The sequence below is a fragment of the Glycine soja genome, chromosome 1, assembly GCF_004193775.1.
Source record: "Glycine soja cultivar W05 chromosome 1, ASM419377v2, whole genome shotgun sequence".
Taxonomy (NCBI): Eukaryota; Viridiplantae; Streptophyta; class Magnoliopsida; order Fabales; family Fabaceae; genus Glycine; species Glycine soja.
In genome coordinates, this window is record NC_041002.1 from 39561824 (window position 1) to 39585241 (window position 23418).

At 30.9% G+C, this 23418-nt stretch overlaps 2 protein-coding genes and 1 long non-coding RNA gene across 3 annotated transcripts; all 3 read right to left on the reverse strand.

Moving 5' to 3' along the window:
- Nucleotides 1-1481: 1481 nt before the first annotated feature.
- LOC114374441 lies at nucleotides 1482-3167 on the reverse strand. Its single transcript, XM_028332109.1, has one exon. It carries the CDS (start codon nucleotides 3165-3167, stop codon nucleotides 1482-1484), a length of 1686 nt encoding a protein of 561 aa, XP_028187910.1.
- Nucleotides 3168-13067: 9900 nt separating this feature from the next.
- LOC114374525 (long chain acyl-CoA synthetase 4-like) lies at nucleotides 13068-14720 on the reverse strand. The gene is made up of 6 exons (XM_028332218.1): nucleotides 14688-14720; nucleotides 14444-14531; nucleotides 14151-14217; nucleotides 13792-13867; nucleotides 13636-13708; nucleotides 13068-13132 (listed from the first exon to the last, which is right to left on the reverse strand). Exons 1-6 carry the CDS (start codon nucleotides 14718-14720, stop codon nucleotides 13068-13070), a joined length of 402 nt encoding a protein of 133 aa, XP_028188019.1.
- Nucleotides 14721-15559: 839 nt separating this feature from the next.
- Nucleotides 15560-16801, reverse strand: LOC114405038. Its single transcript, XR_003665165.1, has 3 exons — nucleotides 16734-16801; nucleotides 16268-16316; nucleotides 15560-15636 (listed from the first exon to the last, which is right to left on the reverse strand). It is a non-coding gene; the product is annotated as an uncharacterized LOC114405038 (long non-coding RNA).
- Between the last annotated feature and the right edge of the window lie 6617 nt (nucleotides 16802-23418).

Below are 23418 nucleotides of genomic sequence, written 5' to 3' on the forward strand. Positions count from 1 at the left end.
TAATTAATCACTCTTAAGTAGATAATATAATAAAAATAATTAAGATATATTATTTTATTAAAAATATGCATTTTAATAATAACTTTAAATTTAAACATATCCAATTTTTATAATTTTTAAAAATAATAACTAGATTTTAATGGAAAAATAATTTATGCATAAATTATAAAATCAATTAAACATAATTTTTTTAGTAGCATCTATCAAATAGTATTTAAAATTTTAAAAATAAATATAAATATTATATTTGAACAATTAGATGTTAATTATAACAATATTTAGATTCTATTATATAATTAAAGGAATCTAACTTGGTTAAACAATATAAGTAGTTTGTTTCAAACTGCCTATGTCTAAGTTCAATTTCTACTAACAAGAAAAATCTCTTGTGTAATATTTTTGATATTTTTTTAAAAAAAATTACTTAAGTAAAGTAAATAATTTATTAAACCATTTTTTTTATTACAAAACAATCTTAAATTATTTTTTCAATAACATCATAGATAAAATATTTTCTAATTACTTCATGCATTGCATAAATACATTTCAACAATTGTTTTAGATTTACATTATAGGCCTGTAAAAAAAATACATTATAGGATAGGATGAAAATATAATTGTGTTTACATACATTAAGGAAAGAAATTCAATATTTAATAAGGTACTCAATTAGGACCATTGTTCACGTGAATCAAATAATGTGAAGATGTTTTAACCTTAACAAATGATCTCAAGTTTAGGTTTTAAGTATGTAATTATACTCAGTGACTCAAAGACAGAGTTTTGTTGCTTAGAATAGCTCTACTCGACCTGACAAATCATCCCTACAATCCAAACCATTTACAATAAGTTTGGTTCTCTAATTTATCTTTTTTCAAATAAAACTAACTTGATGATCCAGTCAATTATTTTTCTAATTTTATAACCCGATGATTTTAACCAAACTAATTTGATGTTAATTGTATTGGTTAGGTTTGGATTATCCATAAAAAAAATTAAAACCCAAATTAAGTCTAATCAATTAAGTTCGTACTGATTATCAGTGAACAATGCTAGAATTACACCTTAAACAGAATATAACTATAATCTATATAAATAAATAAATAATCAATTAGGATTAATGAACAAATTACATAACTATCTAAATCAATGTTTTAAAAATAGAATTATTCGATGACTCTATCAATGTATTAGATTAAGGAGTCATTGGTTAAACAAGGAGACACTAATTAAACTGCGTGAACAAGTATAAATGATATAATATACATATATTAATTTTGTTATATACTCTCATCCTTATTATAAGCAACAAATGGAACTGAAAATCTAAATAATACATTATCATTCAAGAAAAAAAAAAGGAAAAAACAAAACCAGCACATCATTGAAACATGAAAGACAAAGCCTAGTGAAGTCGACACTTTTTTTGTTTTCAGTAAACTTAAACATGGGTGAGTTAGTTTCAAAAAATAAGACATTAATTATTGACCGAGTGCCGAAAAAACAGTCTGGGCGATGGTTAGACCAAGTCCCAGTGCAGCTGCAAGCAGTGCTATTAGTTTCCATCCCGAAGGAAAATAAACACGTCTCAACCCCCGATATGTGCCTCTACATTGGTACCAGCTCCATGTTAGAAAGCATATGAAAATATGCCACATGATTTTACTGGTTGTCGTGACACGATCTACAGTAGTTGGGTGCGAGTTCAAATTCTCAATCACCTGAGCAAACCAGGAATCCATCTCGATCTCAGCATCAGGAACTCCCTCTATGATGTTATGAAATAAATTCAGCAAATCTTCGTCGCTCATTAATTTATGTACCACTATGACATTTCTATCCCGAAGCAGTTTAACGTCGTGGACGGAACAAGTCAAACTTTGAAAGAACAAAGCATAAGAAATGAATTGGCAGCTAATTCTATCTTCATTCCTAACCCCGCGCTGTTTTTCTAGGGTAGTTCTCTTAAGCTCCCAAGCAATGAAGTTTCTCCACTTAGCTTCGGTGGTTTCAGTAATATGTAGTTGCGGAATTTCTAGTTTCCCGTCGCTGAATGTTACCTTCAAGTCAAACCTGGTCTCAGCTGCAACCCTAGGTCTGACATTAACCACAACTTCCATATTTGCAGCCTTGCTCAGTGCCTCTGGAGATTGAGTTGTAACCTCGCTCTGTGCCTTTGGCGGTTTGTCTGTAACCCCATCTTCCATATTTGCAGCCTCGCTCAGTGCCTCTGAAGGTTGTGTTGTAACCTCGCTCTGTGCCTCTGCAGGTTCAGCTGTTACCCCAGCTTCCATATTTGCATTCTCGCTCTGTGCCTGTGGAGGTCCGATTGTAACCCCAGCTGCTTCGAGCCTAGTAGCGCAGCGCTGTAGATTTTGTTTTCCATGTCTGGTATTTGGAACTTCTCCACTGCTTATAGAACTCTTCAAATCCTGGTGAACAAACTCGAGTAAATGAGAGGCTTTGAAATCGGAATCCGGAGCGTTGTAGCCCAATATAGAAAGTGCAAGATTTTGTATCAATTTGTCTGTACCACCGTCTGTAAAAATTTCGGGAAAAAGTATTCCAGAGATCCTTTTGAGAACTATGAGAGGGATTTGGTTTTCCATCATCGTCAAATCCGACAAGACCTTCTCTCTTTTTATGACTTCAGCTCCGGGACTAGGTTCATCTAAGGTCCACCTTAACCGTTCGTCTAATTCGGGTGATCCACATATGAGAAGCTCTAGCAGAAAACAACCATCCAGTACCATAATTTTGGCGAGTTCGTGGCGATCGAACTTAATCTCATAAGTATTGTAGCATGCGCGAACCATGTCATCTGCCCTCGACAAAGCTTCGATGCACATTGTCATTAGAAAAAACATACCCGCTTCGTCTTTCTTGGTTCGAAGTAAGAGATACGTCATGCAGCGCCATTTGGTCTCCTCCATGTATAGAAGGTCCCTTTTAGTTCCCTTGTGTAGGGGTCCTATGGAGACCACCTGTGGCATGTAAGCTTCCACTTTTGATTTTTGAAGTTGCTCTGGAACAAAGGAAACGCTACATCCTCCAACGGTGTCGCTTTTAATAGAAATCATTGTAAAATACATAGAATCAGCACATCTGCCCAAACTTGATGCCCTAGTAAGCCTCTGTTGGCTATTTGAGGATGAGGCTTCGTCCATGACCCGTAATTTTTGACCAAAATGGCCGAGGCTAATTCTTGAAATGAGGAAGTTTTGTTGATCTATAGTTAGACAAAGGAAGAGCCCCTTTGGACCAAGATGAAGAGAGAGAGAAAAAGATATAGAAGAGACTAACGAAACCAGCAAAAGAGAATACAAAATGACTTACAGTCACACTTTTGTTGGCTTAGGTATGTCTTTTTAAAGAGCTTCCGCAAGGGGATGCTTGGGAGATGTGGGAGATGCCTAAATAAGTGTTGGAAACTTGTTTAAGCCATCAAATTCAAATGCCATATTTAATTTTTTATTTATTTATTACAATATAAAAGAAATAGCACGTTAGAAATTAAACGTCAACCAAAAGATTAATTTTCTACTATTGAGGGCATCCACTCAATGCTCACATGCACTTTGAAGTGGTTGGGTCTTTTTCCTGCGAAATTAATTCATGCCTAAAACCATTTGCAAGTGGATATATTCATGTGTAGACACGCATCTCATTTTTACACACAATTAATAAATAATTGACAAATGAAAAATATAAAGAAAAGTGCTATTCATTTACTAAATTTTATTTGATCCCTTCTGATAAAGAAATGATATAATTAATTTCCTTTAATTAAAATTTGATCTTATAAATATATATTAAAACATTTGTAGAATAAAAAAAACCAATTTTTATATGTATTTTTTAATATAAATATATTATGTAAACTATACCATATAAAATATATTAAATAGATTAGCATTTATATATTTTAAAAACTACGTATACGCTCAGTTTAAAATACATATAAATTATATTTATAAATTTTATTATATAAATTATATAAAATAAATCATTAAAATTTAAATTGTTATTAATAAAATCGACCAACAAGAAATTTTAAAATAATATATTGTGTTTATTTTTAATATATTTTACAACATTAGTATTATTTCTTATAAAATTTATAGGACATTTTATAAATATATCTTATATTTATTTTTAATAAATTTTGTGTTATTGTATTTAGTTTGTATTACACTCAAGAGGTATATTTTAGTATATTAAGAATTTTAGTTAATAATATATTTCTTGTAAAAATGAAACTTTATAAATTTTAGTTAATAATACAGGATATATTAACAAAATACAGAGAAAATATATTTATAAAATTTCTGGTTTAGTTTGTGTAAAAAAAAATCTGATTTAGTTAGTTGGCTACATATATATTTTATTTCATTTACATAAGCAGAAGATAACAAGATAAAATGTTTTTTTTATAAACATTTAACATCTTTGTAAGATCAAATCTTTATTAAAGAAACTAATTATATTATGTCTTTCTTATAATAAATTTAATTGAATTTAATAAATGAAGGACACTTTTTTTATATTATACCTCTCACTATTAGAAAATATGCTTTCTACATCGATTATTTATAATTTTTTTTTTACCTACATTCTATAAAAATTCTATAAAAGTTAAACTCTATTATTAAAAACAGTTTTTTTATATTTTCAAATTAACTAATATCAAATAATTTATATAAATGTGTGTTATATTTAAATGATAATCATGAAATAATAAAATTAAAATTACAAAATTCATTTTAAAAATTTAATTTAATTTTTAAATGCTTACCTTTTGAATTTATTATTGTTTATTAATTATTTTATTTTTTAATTAAAATATAATTAATAACGCAATATATGATTTTTTTTAAAAATATATAAATAATCAAAAAAAAGTTTATATTAACATCGGTTATTTGAAAATCGATGTTAATAAAATATTTGAATGAATAAAATTAAAAGCAATTTTCTATCTATGTAACGTTCCACAGGTTAAGTGGCATTAATTATCCACTTTCGGCAAACTTGGCTAGTTAATTTATTATGTTTTCTTGAGAGAAAAAAAATAATTTTTCGTCCCTATTTATGTAAGTGTCAATGCAATTAATTTGTGTAAGAAAAAGAAGAATATAAATATGACCTGTATCTCGGGGAGCAAGCCACTCGCGTTGCAAATCATGATGACAGAAATTACACCAAAAGCATTGAACACTTTGCTCATGACTTCACTTCCGCCAATATCATAATCCCTATTCGAATTTGATCTCCCTTTCAACCACAATATATAATTTAACGCTAGTTATTATTATGGTTTGAGGGCAAGTTTGGTGAGAACAATTAATTAATGTAGTAGTATTTTGAAAGCAAATGCTTAATTACCATATTTGATTAAAACAATCAAAAGAAATATAATATATGTAAAACAATCAGAAGAAATATAATTTTTTATTTTAATAATAATTAAATAAAAATATATTAATAATAAATTTTAATTTTTTTACGATATAATTATTTTTTACCAACATTCTATAAAAATTCTATAAAAGTTAAACTCTATTATTAAAAACAGTTTTTTTTTCAAATTAACTAATATCAAATAATTTATATAAATGTGTGTTATATTTAATGATAATCATGAAATAATAAAATTAAAATTACGAAATTAATTTTAAAAATTTAGTTTAATTTTGAAATGCTAACCTTTTGAATTTATAATTGTTTATTAATTATTATATTTTTTTAATTAAAATATAATTAATAACGCAATATATGATTTTTTAAAATATATAAATAATTAAAAAAAAGGTTTATGTTAACATCGATTTTTTGGAAAACCGATGTTAACATATCATACGTTAACATCGGTTTTTCAAAAACTGATGTTAACTAATGATGTTAACATCGGTTTTTGAAAAATCGATGTTAACGTGTATGCATTAACATCGATTTTTTGGAAAACCGATGTTAACATATCATACGTTAACATCGGTTTTTCAAAAACCAATGTTAACTAATGATGTTAACATCGGTTTTTTGAAAAACTGATGTTAACATATCATACGTTAAGATCGGTTTTTGAAAAACCGATGTTAACATCATTAGTGAACATTGGTTTTTGAAAAAATCGATGTTAACATCATTAGCTAACATCGGTTTTTTGGAAAACCGATATTAAGAAGGATACTTTATTTACAAATATGTCACCGCGTTTAACTTAACATCAGTTTTATCTAAAATCGATGTTAATAAGTCGATGTTAAAACTACTTTTTTGTAGTAGTGCGATCTTATCAATTATTTATTGGTTGTCTAAGAATGGGGTGTAAGGTAGTGTTTGACAAAACTTATTTTTCACTTTTTTCTTCTTAAAAGAAGTTGGCCCAAACATCATTTACATAAAATTTCTTAAAATTATTATATATGTTTTTTTCTAAAACTAATTCTTAAAAAAATTATTCATTTATAATTTCTAAAAATTATAAAATCATAAACTTTAAATCTTTTAATAAATGATTGAAATCATGTTATCCGTAATTATAAGTACTAAACACAAATAAATTTTTTATATAAACTATAACAAAAATTGAAGTAAATATACACATATAAGATTATTTTCATTTTTTAATGAATTGTATTTACAGCCTTGTTAATTAATAATAAGGTTATTAAATATTTCGGAAAAGATTTTCGTTAAACGATCTAATCTAAAATACTTTAGTGAAGTATATTCTTTAACATGTCTTCTTAGGTGAAGGAGGGAGACATTTGTCATTGTTTATGATCCATCCCCCCTCCCTTATGATTGCAGTTCCGGATATAATGACGTATCAAGGTATTTAAGGACATTATCTTTATAGATCGTATATTATCCGGGTGCGTAGAGGCTAAGGCTTAGTGAGCGGATTATGATCCAATCTGGATGGCACATTAAATAAAATGAAAATTTGAAACTAATCTGACTAAAGATGATATATGAGTTAAGTGATACACACTTCATTTTTTTTTTTATTTTGCTTGATAGTTGGAAGTTGATAAGTGAGATTTAAGTAGGATTTTCACAACCAATCAGATCCAACTATTTGGATGGATCGATTAAATTGGGAATTAATCACTATGCTATTTTATTTAATTTAACCTTTAAAAAGCTTGTCCTTGAAAGAAACAGATGAGCATTGCTGGTGTGCACTCAACAAAATGACTCAAGCATATGTGACTTTGTGACTTCTAGACTATTAGTACGACACTTTAACGAATTGAGATAATAGATCAGTTATGTTATAAAATAAATAATATTATTATATATAATACTAAAATTTTTAATGTATATTTAATGTGTATGTAAATTTAAATAACAAATTTTGTAATAATTAATTTTGATATAACTCATACGATTAGTTAATTTATATATATTTTTTTAATTTATTAATAAATTAATTTTTTAATAATAATTTTTTATTTATAAAAAAGATATACAGGTCATATAATCCGTATTCTTTTTATGGAAGGATAAAATAGAAAAATCATGAAATTAATGCGTATTCCTTTTATGGAAGGATAAAATAGAAAAATCATGAAATTAATGAGTGTCAATGGGTTAACAATGCCCTATAAAATTGATTGAAGGGGTTTAAAATTTGATAAATATGTGAAAATGATCAAAAATCAATTTGGCCCACTTTGCTTGAGAAACATTTTATTTTTTAATTGAAAAAATCAATATTATGAACAACTATATTTGTTTGATTTCTAATTATAGCTACTAATAGATATTATTGTTTGTTATTAAACTTAATGTTATGATATATTTGATTAAATTTCATGTTTAATTTTGAATATCATGTATTATTAGTTAGATCATTAAATCTTAAATTACCATCTTCATTTATTCAATTTTAAAAGCACAGTATTTAAGTAAATGTTCAGTAGAGGATTTTTTTTTTTTCATTTTTAAAAATTATACCAATTCTACGTTAGGGGTGGTTTGATTGTGGCTAAATTGAGAGGAGAAGGATGGAAGAGAAAATAAATGAGTGGATGTTGGGATGTGTGCGTGGTTTGGTTGCACCTAAATGGGAAGAAGTGCAAAGAAATACTGATACTGCATTTCATCTCCAACATGAGCAGATTTGAGCGGAAAATACTGTTCCTATTGGGTGCATGGCTTGTTGCTAGTTGCAGCAGATAGAGGTGATTTTTTATTTTATTTTTTATTTTTGAATGTTTTATATTTTTTTTATAGTAATAATAAATAAATAATAGTAATAATAAACATAAACAACAATAATAAATAATAATAATATAATAATAATAATAACATATGTTTATTTAATATTAATTATTTTTTACTTTTCTTATCTACTAACTAATTTTAATTCAAATATTTCATTCTATTTCACCTCAACCAAATCACTTCTCTTTCTATTATATTTCTTACTTATTTCTCTTCTTTTTTCTCCCCCACAAACAAACCAAACCTTAATCTTGAAGGATCCATTTTGCTTGTTGTCCATTATCTATTCGGCCTAAAATGTATTGCGAGTCTTTTTTTTTTTCTTTTGCAACAAAATTTAACTTAAATATATTTTGAATTACGAGGATGTATATTAACGGATGTAACCAATTCAATTAAAGGTTGAGTTTGAGTAGTAGGTATCCTCAAATAAATCAATTAGTTATATATATATATATATATATATATATATATATATATATATATATATATATATATATATATATAATGAGATAAATTTTGCATCATAATTTATTTAAAAAATGTGTCTTAAAATGAAAATTATTATTATTTTGAGAATAAATATTTTGACTCACTATAAAAATATTAAAAATTAAATTGAACTTTTAAAAATGAGAGAAAAATAGAATATTATAAAAGAAAAATAAAAACTGAAAGTGTATTTTACCTAAAAACTTTTGATTTAATAGTTGCCATGGTTCATAACGGATTCCACATTCTAGAAGTACAATATATTCTTGCAAAATCCAGCTTATATATGGCCCTAAGGTTTCCTGGAAATTTTTGGTGCGTTTCACTGCGCACTTAATTATGTAATATGTTTTTTCCTTAAAACTTTTTTGGTAAATAGTTTTAAAATTTGTCCTAAAAAAGCACAAGGATATATACCACAAAATATAGAAATTATATTCCTATTGATGTACGAAACTTTATAAAATAATAAAGCTTAATTAGGTGTAATAATATTTTATATATTTTTAATTATATTAAAACTTCATCTCATTGTACAATAAAAAAATTAAAAGTCGATGCTGATCATTAAACTAGAACTCTAATTTTAATTTAGAAATAATATTAAAAATACTTAAAATACTTCACCTAAAATTTGTCCAACTATCAAATTTTTGGAAAATAGACATTTACAACATGTTGGTATAAACAAGTACCAATTGTTTCAATAATGACATTTATACTAAGCATTAATAAATTGGTCAACGCCTTACAATCAACTACAATAATTTAAATTTAAATATAAAGTTACAAGATGTTGATACTAAGTTGGCGTTTCGCCCAATTTTTTTAAAACTTATATATATTCTTCTTAAAAAAGAGTTCGTTGGGCCAAACACCCTTATATAAAATCTCTTAAAAGTTTAAGTATCTCATTTTTTTAAAAAATTATTAAAATAAAAGCTTATAAAAAAGCTAACAGAAGTAACTTAATACACATTAATACACATTCAAGAATCCAATTATCCAACGGATCGGGATCCTCTACAGATTCTTTTGAAATTGTAGAGTATGCAGTTGCAACTCTAGCCATTAAAAATGAATGTTTGGGATTTTTCCAACTTCCTTATTAACACTGTAGAGGATAAAAAGTAATTACGGTTGATGACAGATTCAACCATGATCCCACTAAAGAAGTGGTTCATGGGTCGAACCAATAATTATCACCATTAGATATATTATTAAAAATTTAATGAATCAAATTCAATGTATTATAAAGTTTATAATTAATTAAATTTAATTAATGTCATAACCAAAACATGACACACCATGAACACAATCATCTTCTCTGAACCGAGCACCACCATGAACACCATCATCTTCTCTATATTGTTACTCAAATCAAAACAAAACACAAACATCTTCTCTGTCACAACCAAAACAAAAAATAAATAAAACTTGATTTAGAGATTTATTGTCGATTCAACGAACACAATCAAAATCAAAATCAAATAATCTATAAACGTAACCTTAAAACCAAAATCAAAATAAAAAATGAAAGTTGATGGATTGCACTGTCACTAGGTGTCTCGCATGTAAGAAAAAGAAAATTTCTAACTAAAATCCTTCTTCTTCGTTGTCTTCTACGACAAATAAAAAAGCTTCATTGAAACACTATCATTTTATGTGTCAATCTTGGCTTTTGGAAATCCTCGAGGCCTCCAATCAAATCAGCCTTAGGGAGCGCCAATTTTTGGGGCATAAGTTCCATGGCTTCTACATGACCTCCTCAACGTCCTCGATGTTTCACTTGGTGGCAAAAAAGGGGTAGGAAAGGGCATCAGAGAAGGGTTTGGAAGGGACGGCGAAGGAGGTGGATGAGGTTTTGGATGGGGTGGCAGAGGAGGCTGAGGGAGCGACAAAGGTTTTAGAGGAGGGTTTAGAGCCAATGGTGAAGGTGTTTAAGAGGGCTTTGGACATGACGAAGTGACGAAGAAGGGTTTGGAGGTGGCGACTGGGGCTTTGGACATGTTCATGATGGAGACCTCATCTGGGGCTATGGCTATTCCGATGATGGCTGATGGAGCTATGTTTATTTCGTTGATAGATTTTTGAGGTGTGCCAATTCAAAAATGAAGGTGATGAATTTAGGTTTAGATTTAGAGTAAATTACACTTGCACCCCTGTGTTTTTCTCAAATTGCACCCTATATTCCTCCCTTTTTTTACATTACTTTTATCACATTCTGTTAACATCGTTAACTAGAGTCAATTGAAATATGTGAGCAGAAGAAATTATTCTAATATTTTAATTGCAAAATCATACCTATCCTTTCTAATTATCCCCTCCCAATATTCTCAGAAATTAGGGTTCCTGTTCACATATTCATCTTCTTGTTCACGATTAGGGTTCCTCTCGAAAATCAAGTGAACGCTCCTTTGTTCCTTTTCCATTTTGTGATATTTGTTCCTCTGTTCGCAATTTCTTCTTCTAGTTTGCGATTTCACGTCATCGTTCCTCTTCCTCTCACGACATTCACGAGCATCATAGTTTGTCATCCTCTTCGACATTCACGAGTGCCTTTATTTCTCTTCCTGTTCCACGATTTCTGTTCGCACTAGGGTTCTGCTTGTAAGTGATCACTAGATCTTGTATATAGGTTGCTTTTTAAGATTATTTATTTAATTTTGATTGTTCATTCTCGCCTGTTTCTGATGGGGTTTCAATGGGGGACCAGTTTGGGACCACATGATATTCTTAAAAATACTTGTTTATTATTGTTGATTAAAGTAGTATTGATATTTGGGGCCACAGGAACATAATGGATGAAGTGGAATACATAGGTCTTGCACCAAGCAACGTGGATATTTTGGTCCACTTTATGGACCAACGGGGCGAACCAAGTGAGATATGCAATGTTGATTCTGACAAGTTTGGAATGTTCGGCACACATGATTGTGTGAACAACATTGCTAATGACTTAGAATTGCCACCATGTCACCCTTTTATTTTGTGGTTTCATTCTACTGCTAGTGGTAAAATTCTTCCCTTTAAGACCGATGCTAATGTGTTGAACATGTTTGTTGAGAATCAAAATTCAATTTATATTCATATGTATGCTAGTAGAACAAAGGATGAGTTTTGGAACCTACATGAACATGTGATAGAAAATGTGAATGAACATGTCATAGAAAATATGAAGGAACCTGTGAATGAACCCGTAAATGAAAATGTTAATGAACCTATGAATGAATCTATGAATGAACTTGTGAATGTTAGTGGACAATTCATTGATGATGAGGTCTATGCAAGTGATGATGATAAGAGTTATGAAATGGATAAGATTATAAACCAATCTTCTGAAAGTGAGTATGACCTCATTGGTGAGTATGGAGATTGGAGTGTTGAACGGAAGAATGAGTGTTTAACTATCATGTCTAACATGCAAAAGGTAAATGTACAATTTTGTAAAGTAAATTTGAGTATTTGTATATATGCAAATAATGTTTTACTCTATGTGTACAGGGACTGACTCAAGCAATAACTGATATTTTTCCATATGCAAAACATAGGTCAAATTCTACATATTTGATTTGTTTATTGTGTTGTGATTCTGATTTCAATGATATCTTGACTTGTTTTTTGTGCTAAAATTCTTATTCAAATGATTCTGATTTACCATAATTGTGACTAAATTGTAGGTTTTATTGCAACCATATGTTGAATCATTTTAAAACTAAGTTTTGATCATTAATGTTAATTGGTCCCTTTTGGGCATATGTCATGGCATATAATGAATTTATGTTTGACAAAGCGATTTCTGCTTTGAGGAAGATTAGTAATGATGCAACTGATTGGTTATTATCTGAGGATCGATCAAAGCGTATGTGGGCTAGACACACATATGATTCATCTTGCAAGAGTAACCATGTTACAAATAATGCTTGTGAAGTCACTACAAGAAAAATGACCTATACCTACGGACAAAAACTATCACTATAAATAAAAAATCTGTAGGTAAATGTATGATAGACTTTGTCCTACAAACGCTTCTTCCATCAACTTTGAGGGGGCATATAATGACAGCGAATTGTCTGTCACTATAGGTTTTACCTACTATGTATAGTGTATAGGTAAAAGTCATTAACTTCTACTTACATCTCCTAACTGTAGGTAAAAGTCTTTAATATGTACCTATCATCTTCAACTGTAGGTAAATGTTTAGATCTTAGAGAGAGCTTAGAACATACATAATTGAATGTGGGTAGTGCAACAATCCAACGATCCTTCCAGCTCCAACTCCAACTAGCTTTGCCAAGTTCATAATTACCTAGGCCTTGGCTAGAGCCGGCCCTCCACTATTAGAGTGACAAGACATCAAGGCCATAATCTAGTACAAGGACCATAAAGATGTCTACAATATCTTCTGCATATATACACAAAATTAGAGTGACAAGACATTAGAATAACTTCCACGTATATTTCAGTTAGACATAATTTTATAGTTGTGCTCTTAATTTTATTGATTTATATTTATAAGAAATAAATTTAAATCTAGAAGTATTAGCTAATCGCCATTTCCCTAATCTAATTAATCAAGAACAATTTTAGACCCATATAATTAGCATTCAAAATCCAAAGTTAGACTACATAAACATAAAAGGAGATTCTATTGTGTGCGCATGTTCACACATAAACATAATTACAGTTCAAATCTGTCTTTCTTTTTGAGTTTTGAAAATAATAATAAACAGTTGTTAAACAAAATAGTTTAGTTTAATAGGCATAACTAAAATGGGAGTATTTACAATTTGTTTAATGACTTGATTTTTAAAAAATAATAGCATGGTGTAAGTCTGATTTTCATATTTAAAAAGAGTATACCATATCCTTGTAGGACATGAACGCAAGTAACCACCTGTAAGTAACCTTCCACATGTGTAGATAAAGGTGCGACTCTAGATAAAATAAGACGTACTCTACCCCCTAAACCTTGCTTTACCTAATCAAGTAGTAAAATCATGATTAGTAAAAAATCCTGTCATACCAAGGGGAGGGGGAGTTCAAATTTATAAATTTTAAAACCTTGTCAAACACAATTTTATCAAGAAGTGGAGATGCCTCTCCATGTCTAATCCCTTTCTTCATGTTATTAAGCTTACTGCAATCAAATTTCAGAATTTGCATTATTAGAATATGGAAGAGCTAATTACCAATAATAATAATAATAATAAAAGAATATTCAAGTACCTACTTAAAGAGGTCACCAGTGATTTAGATACAACCTAATAAAAATTAATATTAATTTAATATGAATTTGTAAGTGAATTCATATGGGAACAATCTTAGTTCCCTAATATCTTATAGAGGATCCATGACAGTTTATTGCAGGTTTGTTGTGATTTCACCTTTACTCAAGAAACTATCTACAAAACAACACTTACTATGAATAAGCAAAGTTGGATAATGTCTTCTTCAAGAAGCCCCCAGAAGAAATCTTCTGTGTCAAACCTGTGTATCAGATTGGGGTTGAGAGTCAATGCATTTTTCTCCCAATTGGGAAGGGGAAGGAAGAAAAATGAAAAAGAAAAGTAAGAAAAATGCTACTCCAATGATCAAGAAATAATTTGCAGAGTAGCTTTGTCCTACTGAAATAATAATTTTACCATCAAGATTATATGATTATGGAAAGATCATTAAAAACTGTCAACAATCATGAGAATTTTCAAGAGTTTACCTGAGTACACTCTATCAAGCACACGGGGAACAACACAGAAAATAGTTGGTTTTAGTTCCCCAACATCATCAATTAACAATTTGACATCCTACAGCCATTGAGTAAATAATGGTCATATTCCAAATCTGAAGTTCAACTTTTGTTGGGGGGGGAGGGGGGAGGAAATCAAACAAATCCAAAGTTTAATTATTACATCAATTGTTCATTTCGTAATGACAGATATACATATACTACATATACTTACCCCACGCCAGAACCTATTGAAGCACCATGCCATATGAATATCTCCTCAATGACCCTATCAAAAGTATGTGCGAGTGGAAGGTATGATATGTATACATCCTTTTCTTAATAGGAAGATCAAAGCTCTCAGTTTGACCCTGTGGCAGTATTAAAAATTGAATTAGGAGTGGGAAACACAAAATATTCAAAGCAAAAGACATAATTAATTCCTAGAGGTCATGACTGAAATTGACCTCAGAAAAATAAATTCTAATGTATATGATTCTGTATAAATTGGTCAAACCAAACAATCCCCAAGTTTCCATTAACAAGATATCCTTACATTTTCATTTCCATTGCACAAAAAAGTTATATTCATTAATTGTTGTCCACATATGCCACTATCATGGCAATTGCATGTGGACCAAGCTTATGAAACAATACCTTTTCTGTCTAGAAATTACAGATAATGCCAAGTAATTATAGAAGGAGCACTTTCATTTCTATTATAAAACTTGTGGATAAAGCATAATAGTACATGAAATGAATAACCCACCACTAGTACAAATTCATCCCATGAATATATTGCCAACCCAAAACTTTCAACTTCTTGCTTTTGTTTAGGGTTAACCTTTCCGAAGCTTACAATTGTTGTAACAAAGACATAAAAATGAATGCTTCTTTCTAAAGCACAAGCATTTTAGGAAAGAAAGGAGAGAATCAACAAAACTTACTCTTGAGATACTTTGTTGCATTTGGAAATGTTTTGAATAGCTGAAAAGTTTCGAAACAAATATTTGGGTGAGACTGACTGTTTACAAAAGATTGTACACAACTCTCAAATCCTTCCTAACAATTAAACTGCTATAAAACATAGGGTTTAGATAGGAGAACCTCAGGTATCTTCTTCTCTTCTGCAAATGCAATTGAGACCTCTGAATGGCATATAATAAACACTATAGCCCCAGCACCTGTGTCATATGAATGAGAGTGTCAAAGCAACTAAAAATTATAAGTTTAATTTGAAAAATGAATATTTGTACAATGAGATATTCTCCCTGTACCATGCACCATTTGAATTTACTGCATGGCAGTAAACTTCAAAAAACATATCATTGTTAGAAAAGTTATCGCAATTTTAGTTATGGGACTGGTTTCAATGTAAGTTCTTTACTTGCATTATTTTAAAAGGACTTTGTTCGTAAATTAGGTGAGAATTTCAATAGGATACAGATTAGTGAACTTACTTATTTGGTGAGAAAAATTACAAAATAAAAAAAATACAGAATAGTCACAAAAGTTCTCAATAGATGTTTGAATTTAGCACTTAACATAATTTTTCAAAAAGATGTACATAAACAGGTAAGTTTTTCAAAAGTTCATAAAGTAGTGAACTTATTATTTGGTGGTAAAAGTTACTTGAAAATGTCATATGGCCATAAATGTTGTAACTTTTCACACAACATTAAAGCTTTTGAGACTATTGTCCCTTGATAGTAGCAACTCTTGTGTACAACAGATGTGGAAAGCAAGTTTTGATTGCAATTGAGTATATAACTGTCACCATGGTTTAGAAACATTTTAATGAAGCTGTGAACATACCCAAGGTATCATATAAAGGAACACAATAAAGTCCATGAGCATTGCAAGCCTGCAATTGTTTTCCAATATGTTAAAAACCATTAAGTGGAAAAAGCTAGTTCAACAACATTATTGTTAAGTGAGAAGGGATACCAATCATTGGCACAACATAAGAATAGAGCAACAATTAAAATAAGTGGAACTCTCTGCAGAGAGTAGATATTCAATATAAGAAACAAAGCTTCAATCTAGAAATACTTTATTCTCCATTAAGCTCAATAAGGACTACAAAAATCCAACTACCAAAGAAACAATACAGTAGACATAGAAATAATAATAGATACTTAGCACAAAAAAGAAACAAAAATCAACATATCAACATCTAAATAATACAATAGAAACCTCTAACATATAGAGTGAGCAGAAAAATTAAGATGGAAAAAACTCAGAAGAAAACAGGGGAAGCAAATTCAAAAATAAAATGTACCTGCATGCTCATAATCCATTCTGCAGAATTGGCACCATAAATACCACATTTTACACCCTGCAAATCAGCAATATATGAATTAAGCTGAAATGAAAAAATTGCTAGAAACTATAAATATAATCATATGCAAATATGAAATATCACCAAGAGCTTGCATGGTTCTCCAAGGATGAGGGAGTATGAATGAGCAAAGGCTATGTCACCAAGAGCTTGCATGGTTCTCCAAACTTTTTCAGTTTGAGTCACGGTACCAACTGTTATCCTGGTTAGGCTTCCCCCGACTCCTCTATTTTCTGTTGCATGGTTAATTCAAGTAAGATTTCTTACCAGTGATTGAAGATGAACAAATATCATCATGATGGACATGTGAATAACATGAATTCATACCAATAACTTTTCCAATACCAAGGCCTAGCCTAATAGTGGAGTATGTGAAGGACATGACAACAGCTACAATGGAGAGCCACCACAATTGATCGAAGCTCGAAATTTGAGAGAAAATAATTTCCACTATACCAAATGAAATCATGTACATGTTACTATTCATATCGCCGATTCCATCTCTCCGTTGTTTCCATCTCCATCATCGTCGCCTCCGCCGCGCTCCTCTCTGATTCCGATCACGACGGAGGAATGAATCCACTGTACGAGGCGTAGAGCGCGCCACGCATAAGGCGGCAGACTCCCATGACTGGATCTTCCAACACGCGAAGTGTACCAACATCACCACTATGGTCAGTGCCGTCCTCAGCGAACCACGAGGTCCGCTCTGGCTTCAAGATTCGCGTCACGACGCTGCTCGCGGAAGCAAACACCTTTTCTAAAAATCTTTGAGATTTTACCTATACTAAACATGGAAAATTATATATATTTAATATAGAATTAATTATATTCATAACTAAGAGTGCTCCGTAGGTATAAGTTATTAGAAATTTTACCTATAGCAAACATTGGTAAGTATAAGTTCTTTTATTTTTACCTACATCAAACATAGATAAGTATAAGTCATTTTGTTTTTACCTACATTAAACACATGTAGGTATAAGTTTATTTGAGTTCTACCTACACTAAATTATGTCTATAGGTAAAAATGTCTGTAGCTACATGGAAAATTTCTTGTAGTGAGTATTCAATGCTTGGATTGGTGATGACAAAAAATAAGACTGTTTTGGAAATGTTGCAATCTATTATGAACCGTTTTATGTTGCAATCTACTAATTACATGGTGACTCCTAGAGTAATAGTGTTGTTTGATAAAACTATGCAAAATGGTAGATACTGTGTTGTTAGCCATGCTGAATTTGATGAATTTCAAGTTAAGGATGGATTCACTCAATTTGTGGTCAAACTTAATGACAAGTTGTGTGGCTGTAATTACTTGCAGATTGCAGGATTTCCATGTAAACATGTTTGTTCATGTGTACATTACAAAAGGGCCAATGTTGAGAGTTATTGTGACTTGACATTTTACAATTCAAAATGGTTGCTTTCTTATTCAGAATTATTGCACCCCATGCTTGAACTGGATGTTAAGAAAATGGAAGGTTACCCCAATATTGATCCTTTTGCTTTGAAAAGGTTACCAAGAAGACCTAGGAAAGCTAGGAGGAAGAATGAGGTTGAAGGGCAATTTGGTACCCAACAGGCAAGAGGTCCAATACTGTTTGATGTTCAACTTGCAAAGAGTTTGATCATAATTATAGGACCTATCAAAGGGCTCCAGTGGGGAAACCAAGAAAGCTTTATATATATATATATATATATATATATATATATATATATATATATATAATTTAATATTGTAACTTTTATTATATTAATATTCTAGTGTTTTAGTATGTAATATTTTGAATTATTTTTATGCTTTAATAAAAGAAAAGTGATGTAAATGTTGAATCTGTCCAAGCTAATGTTGTATGTTCACAACAATCTGAAGTCACTACTCATGTATATATTTTTATGTAAACCGATCTTGTTGTAGTTAAATTTCTACAAACATTTTCACCTTTTCATAATTGACTTTTTTGTCTTTTCAATTTCAGCAAACACAAATGCATTTGCAAGTGCCCGTTGAATCTTCAAGTGGAGGAGTGAACACTACAAAGGATACAGGAGCAAGACCTAAAAAAAGGCAAAAAAAAAAAAATAAAGAACTAAAAGGAAGACAAGGATGCAGGATGCATGATTGGCTTTTAATTATTTTTTAGGGAATTATTGGATCACTTTTTGGATATAGACATACTTGTGAAGGGTCATACTTTTTTGACATTGAGAAAAAAGTTGATATATAGTTGTGCAGGAGGCTTTTTGGGTTTTATATGCAAGATTATGTAAAAAGCTATATATTGCTACTTTTTGGAGAAACCTTTTATGAAGTTAATATGAAATATTTAGTTCTTGACTTTTGAATTAGTTTATGGCTTTTGAATATGAATGTATTGTATTGATTAGTTTCTTCTCATAGCTTTCCTTGGTTGGCGGCAAAGAATTTGGAGTAACCTAATGTGTGTTTGATACCTTCCCTCATTTGAATGTATTGTACGAATATGAATGAATTGCTCATAAAATATCTAGCTCATGTGTATTTGATACCTTCCCTTATGCAACTTGAAGTGAGTTTTTGAAATTGAAGAGTTTCTATCAGTTAGTTTTTTTTTTTTTGTCTCCAAGGATTTGTTCGAGCTCTAGTTGTTTGTGAATATATATGTATATAGTCTTTGTTTTGTTGTTTATGTTTTTGAGGTGAACCATGCTATGTACCAGAACCTTCTTGTTGATCTTTAGTCAATTTTGGTTAATATTTGGAGATTTCCCATTTGCATGTCTTTATTCATTGGTGGGGTTTGGAGTTTAGATTGATAAGAGTATAAGGCATGTGGAATTGGAGATTCAAATAAGATAATCTACCAATTGGTCTCATATCTAAGGAGTTAAGTCCTTTTTGACAGTGGTTTTAGGCCATAAATAGCTTTGTGTTATTGACAAAATTCCAAATCCAAGTTTTCTTATTCAATTCAATAAGAAAACTATATCATTTTAAAGGTTAGCACTGTATTTGTTTGTGTGTAAAAAAGGAAACTTGAGGAGAAGTACTTATAGTTTGAGGGACCTTAGAATTAAGGACAATCCTGCATTAGTTGTTGCTGCCAAGGATGGTTCTATGTTCTTTGTCTATATTTAGTGCCCCAAAGAGATGGTGGCTGAAGTAGTCTCTTGCTCACTTAGATAAGTGACTGAAATCACTTGGAGTTGAACTAGTGCTGATCAAAACTAACAGTACTTTTGGAATGTGTAAATGCAATTCAAGCAACAAAAGTACTTTTTATGGAATTAACTATCTTTGTTAGCAACCAGAGGGATTATTTCTTTGTCTAAAAGCCAACCTTACAGTTATGCCAAGCTTCTTCCTCATTAAATGATAGAGGACTATCCAAGGAAGAAGAGTTTGGCTTGGGTGGGTTCAACATGGATGGACCAATCACTTGAGCTAGGAGTAAGATATTTCAATAAGAGTTTGGCGAGAGACTAAATCTCTCATGGAGGAAAGAGAAGAAGAAGTGAAGCTCATAAATTAGATGATCTTATTTCACTTTTAATTGTATTTCGGGCCTATTTTTGGACTTGTAATGGGTTGCTACCTTTTTATTGTTATTTTTAAGTCTTTTAATTATTAAATTAGTTATTAGGCCTTGGGCCTAATTTAGGGTTATTAGTAGGAGTTATAAATAGTCTTCTTAAACACTTTGTTGGCAGTTTGGAAAAAATTTCATGTTAAACACAGTTAAGAGAGTGTCTCTCTTGGTTCTTGTGTGGAACCTTAGGTTCTTATCAAAGAATTATATTCTTTGTGGAGAATCATCCTCAACTTATGAATCTTCCAAGATTATGATGTTGTTCTTTCCATCTCCTTTTCTAATTTTGCCTTTTCCTATTTATTTTCCCCAATTTCAAAAAGTTGTTGATGCTAAAAATTATATCCACAAACTAGAGTTCCATCAATTGGTATCGGAGCTTTGGTTCTTGAAATCAGGTCTTGTGTGTTTTCTCCTTTGTTTGTTCTGCCCTTTCTGTTTAACTTTATATATATATATATATATATATATATATATATATATATATATATATATATATATATATATATATATATATATATAAAATAAAAAATTCGTGCAAAAAAAGGAAAGAAAAAAGGTATAAAAAAGTCCAATTTTCAAATTTGGAGCTTAAATTCTATTAGAATCTGGAGTTTGATAATTGAAGCTGTTAGGATCTGAATTTGATTTGGAGCCAAAATTATGTTACAATCTAGATTTCGATAATTGAAGTTGTTATGATCTAAATTTGATTTGGAGCCAAAATTTTGTTATAATATAGATTTGAATAATTGAAGTTGTAGGATCTAAATTTGTTTTTTCAAATTTGGAGACAAAATTATTTTACATTCTAGATTTGGATCTGGCTAATCACTAATTTGCATTCAAATTTGAATTTCGTGCCAAAAAAGGTGCAAAGATAAAATAAAAAAAGAAGAAAAAAACACAAAAAAAGAAGAAAAAAGGTTCTACATTCAGAGTTGTTTCCCTTCTAGTTTTCACATACCTATACTTCCAAAAAAAATTGTGTCTTGTTAGTTATTTACATGTAGCTTAGTTCAATTCTGGGGCAATCCTTTTCTTCATTCTAGAGTCTTTTAATTTGTCTTCCTTGGCATTCCTTTTGAGTATTCATTCATTATATTTGCTTGTCTTTGAAATTCCTTAGTTTTGTCTTAGAGTATTTCTATCTTTGGCTTCTTGAGTTGAGTTTTGATTTGTGACATATTTCACATTGAATACTTCTTAATTTTGAGCTCGAAGGTTCTACTTAAGAACTGAAGAGGAGCAAGAGTGGTAAAAGGAAAGAGTGCATATTATAAAAGAAAAAGCCTTGAAAGAGTGATACGAGTGAACTTGAGTGAAACACTAAGCTGAGTGGTGAGGTTGTCGCAACCTACCCTACGGCGGGAGGGTGAGGCGAAATGCCAAAAGGTGCGTCTTCTAAAAAAGAAAATGCGTGGGAGTCGCCACTATCGCAACCTACCCTTCGATGGGAGGGTGAGGCAAAACAAAATGGCACGTCTTCTCATGAAGAAAACACGTGGAGTTGCCACCAATTTTTATTCGAGGAAAACGTTTGAAAAACCAAAAGATGAAGGTCTGGAGATTTGAGAATAAGGGTTCGAGAGTTGTTTACACACAGGGAAGGTATTAGCACCCCACGCGTCCGTCACGAGAGACGGTAGCCTTTAATCGAGTGTGCAAAACATGACTTCAAAATTATGTATTTTCCCTTTTTATGTTTATTATTTTTTCGGGGTTGACAAAGGTGTTGCCCTTGCTCCTACGTATCCTCAAGTGTGATGAGAAATTCAGACTTACGTAGTTCTTTAAGACTGAAAGTTTGTGTGTTAAATTATTTTTATGTTTCTTTTGAAAGATTGATTTTAATTACGAATAAAAGTCATTTAAGGCATTGGACCTTGAAACGATGTTTTAAACTTTGAAAAGTGGAGAGAGTCGTTTAAGGCGTTGAACCTTGAAACGATCTCAAGGGATATTTGATAAAAAGAAATTAGTTATGAGTTGGTTTTATCTTGGTTTTTTTTTTATTAACCTTCAACATTTTTTAAGATAACTTGTGGCACTAATGATCGGTTAAAACTTACTTTACAAAAGAAAAGCGATTACCGGTGATAGAAGAAGGAGATGAAGATGCACAAAACAATAAAGAGGACCCCCTGAGGGTCGATACATCATGTTCAAATCCTTAAAGACAAACATTAACTGGATGACGAACGAAGAACAATGTAGAAAGTCGATTACGGTCACAATTTGGTAACGCCTCGACCTCGTTTTTCTCTTCTTTCTTCTTTTTCTCACTGATTTCTCTCAATGTTGGACCTTGGAACCCTTTACTCAGCCTCCCTCATGCCTATTAATAGCAAAAGATGGCATTGAGGGTCATGGCAGCTCGCCCAGGCGAGCTGGAGCTCGCCCAAGCAAGCTGTTGCTTCAACCTGAAGTAACCTTGCTCGCCCAGGCGAGTTGGTTACTTCACCCCTAAGCTATTTAGGGGCCCAGGCAAGCCAGGGTTCAAAACCCCCCCTGAAATGACCCTTTTGCCCCTCCATTTCGGTATCTTTCACTTTCTTGATCAAAACATTGAATGATCATCTGTTTTGCACTGTAACTGGCGTTCAAAACCGTAAGTCGACTAATAAGGATCAAAAGATAAACAAACGATAGTCTTCGGACAAAATTAGGGTATGACAGTTACCCCTCTTTACTTATCTTTTATTGGAAATAAAAGGGAAGTAAAGATAAGGACACTAATTTCGTTCGAGCGATCTTGCTATTCAACCGGGCAACTGGCGAAAACCAAGGAAGTGAAACCGAGAAAACATGAGGACATTGAAGTTCTGTAGAGCGGAAGACATCTGAAGTTCCTCTTTTTTCTTTTTCCTCCCTTTTTTTTCAAAGCATAGAAACAGAGGACATCGAGTCCTATGAAACACAAACAAGGACACTGAGTCCTATAAAAGACGAGACGTTGAAGTCTTTGAAATGAAGACATTGTAGTCTTTTGAAAGCGTAAATGACTGAAGACATTAAAGTCTTTTGAAATGTAAATGAAGACATTGTCGTCT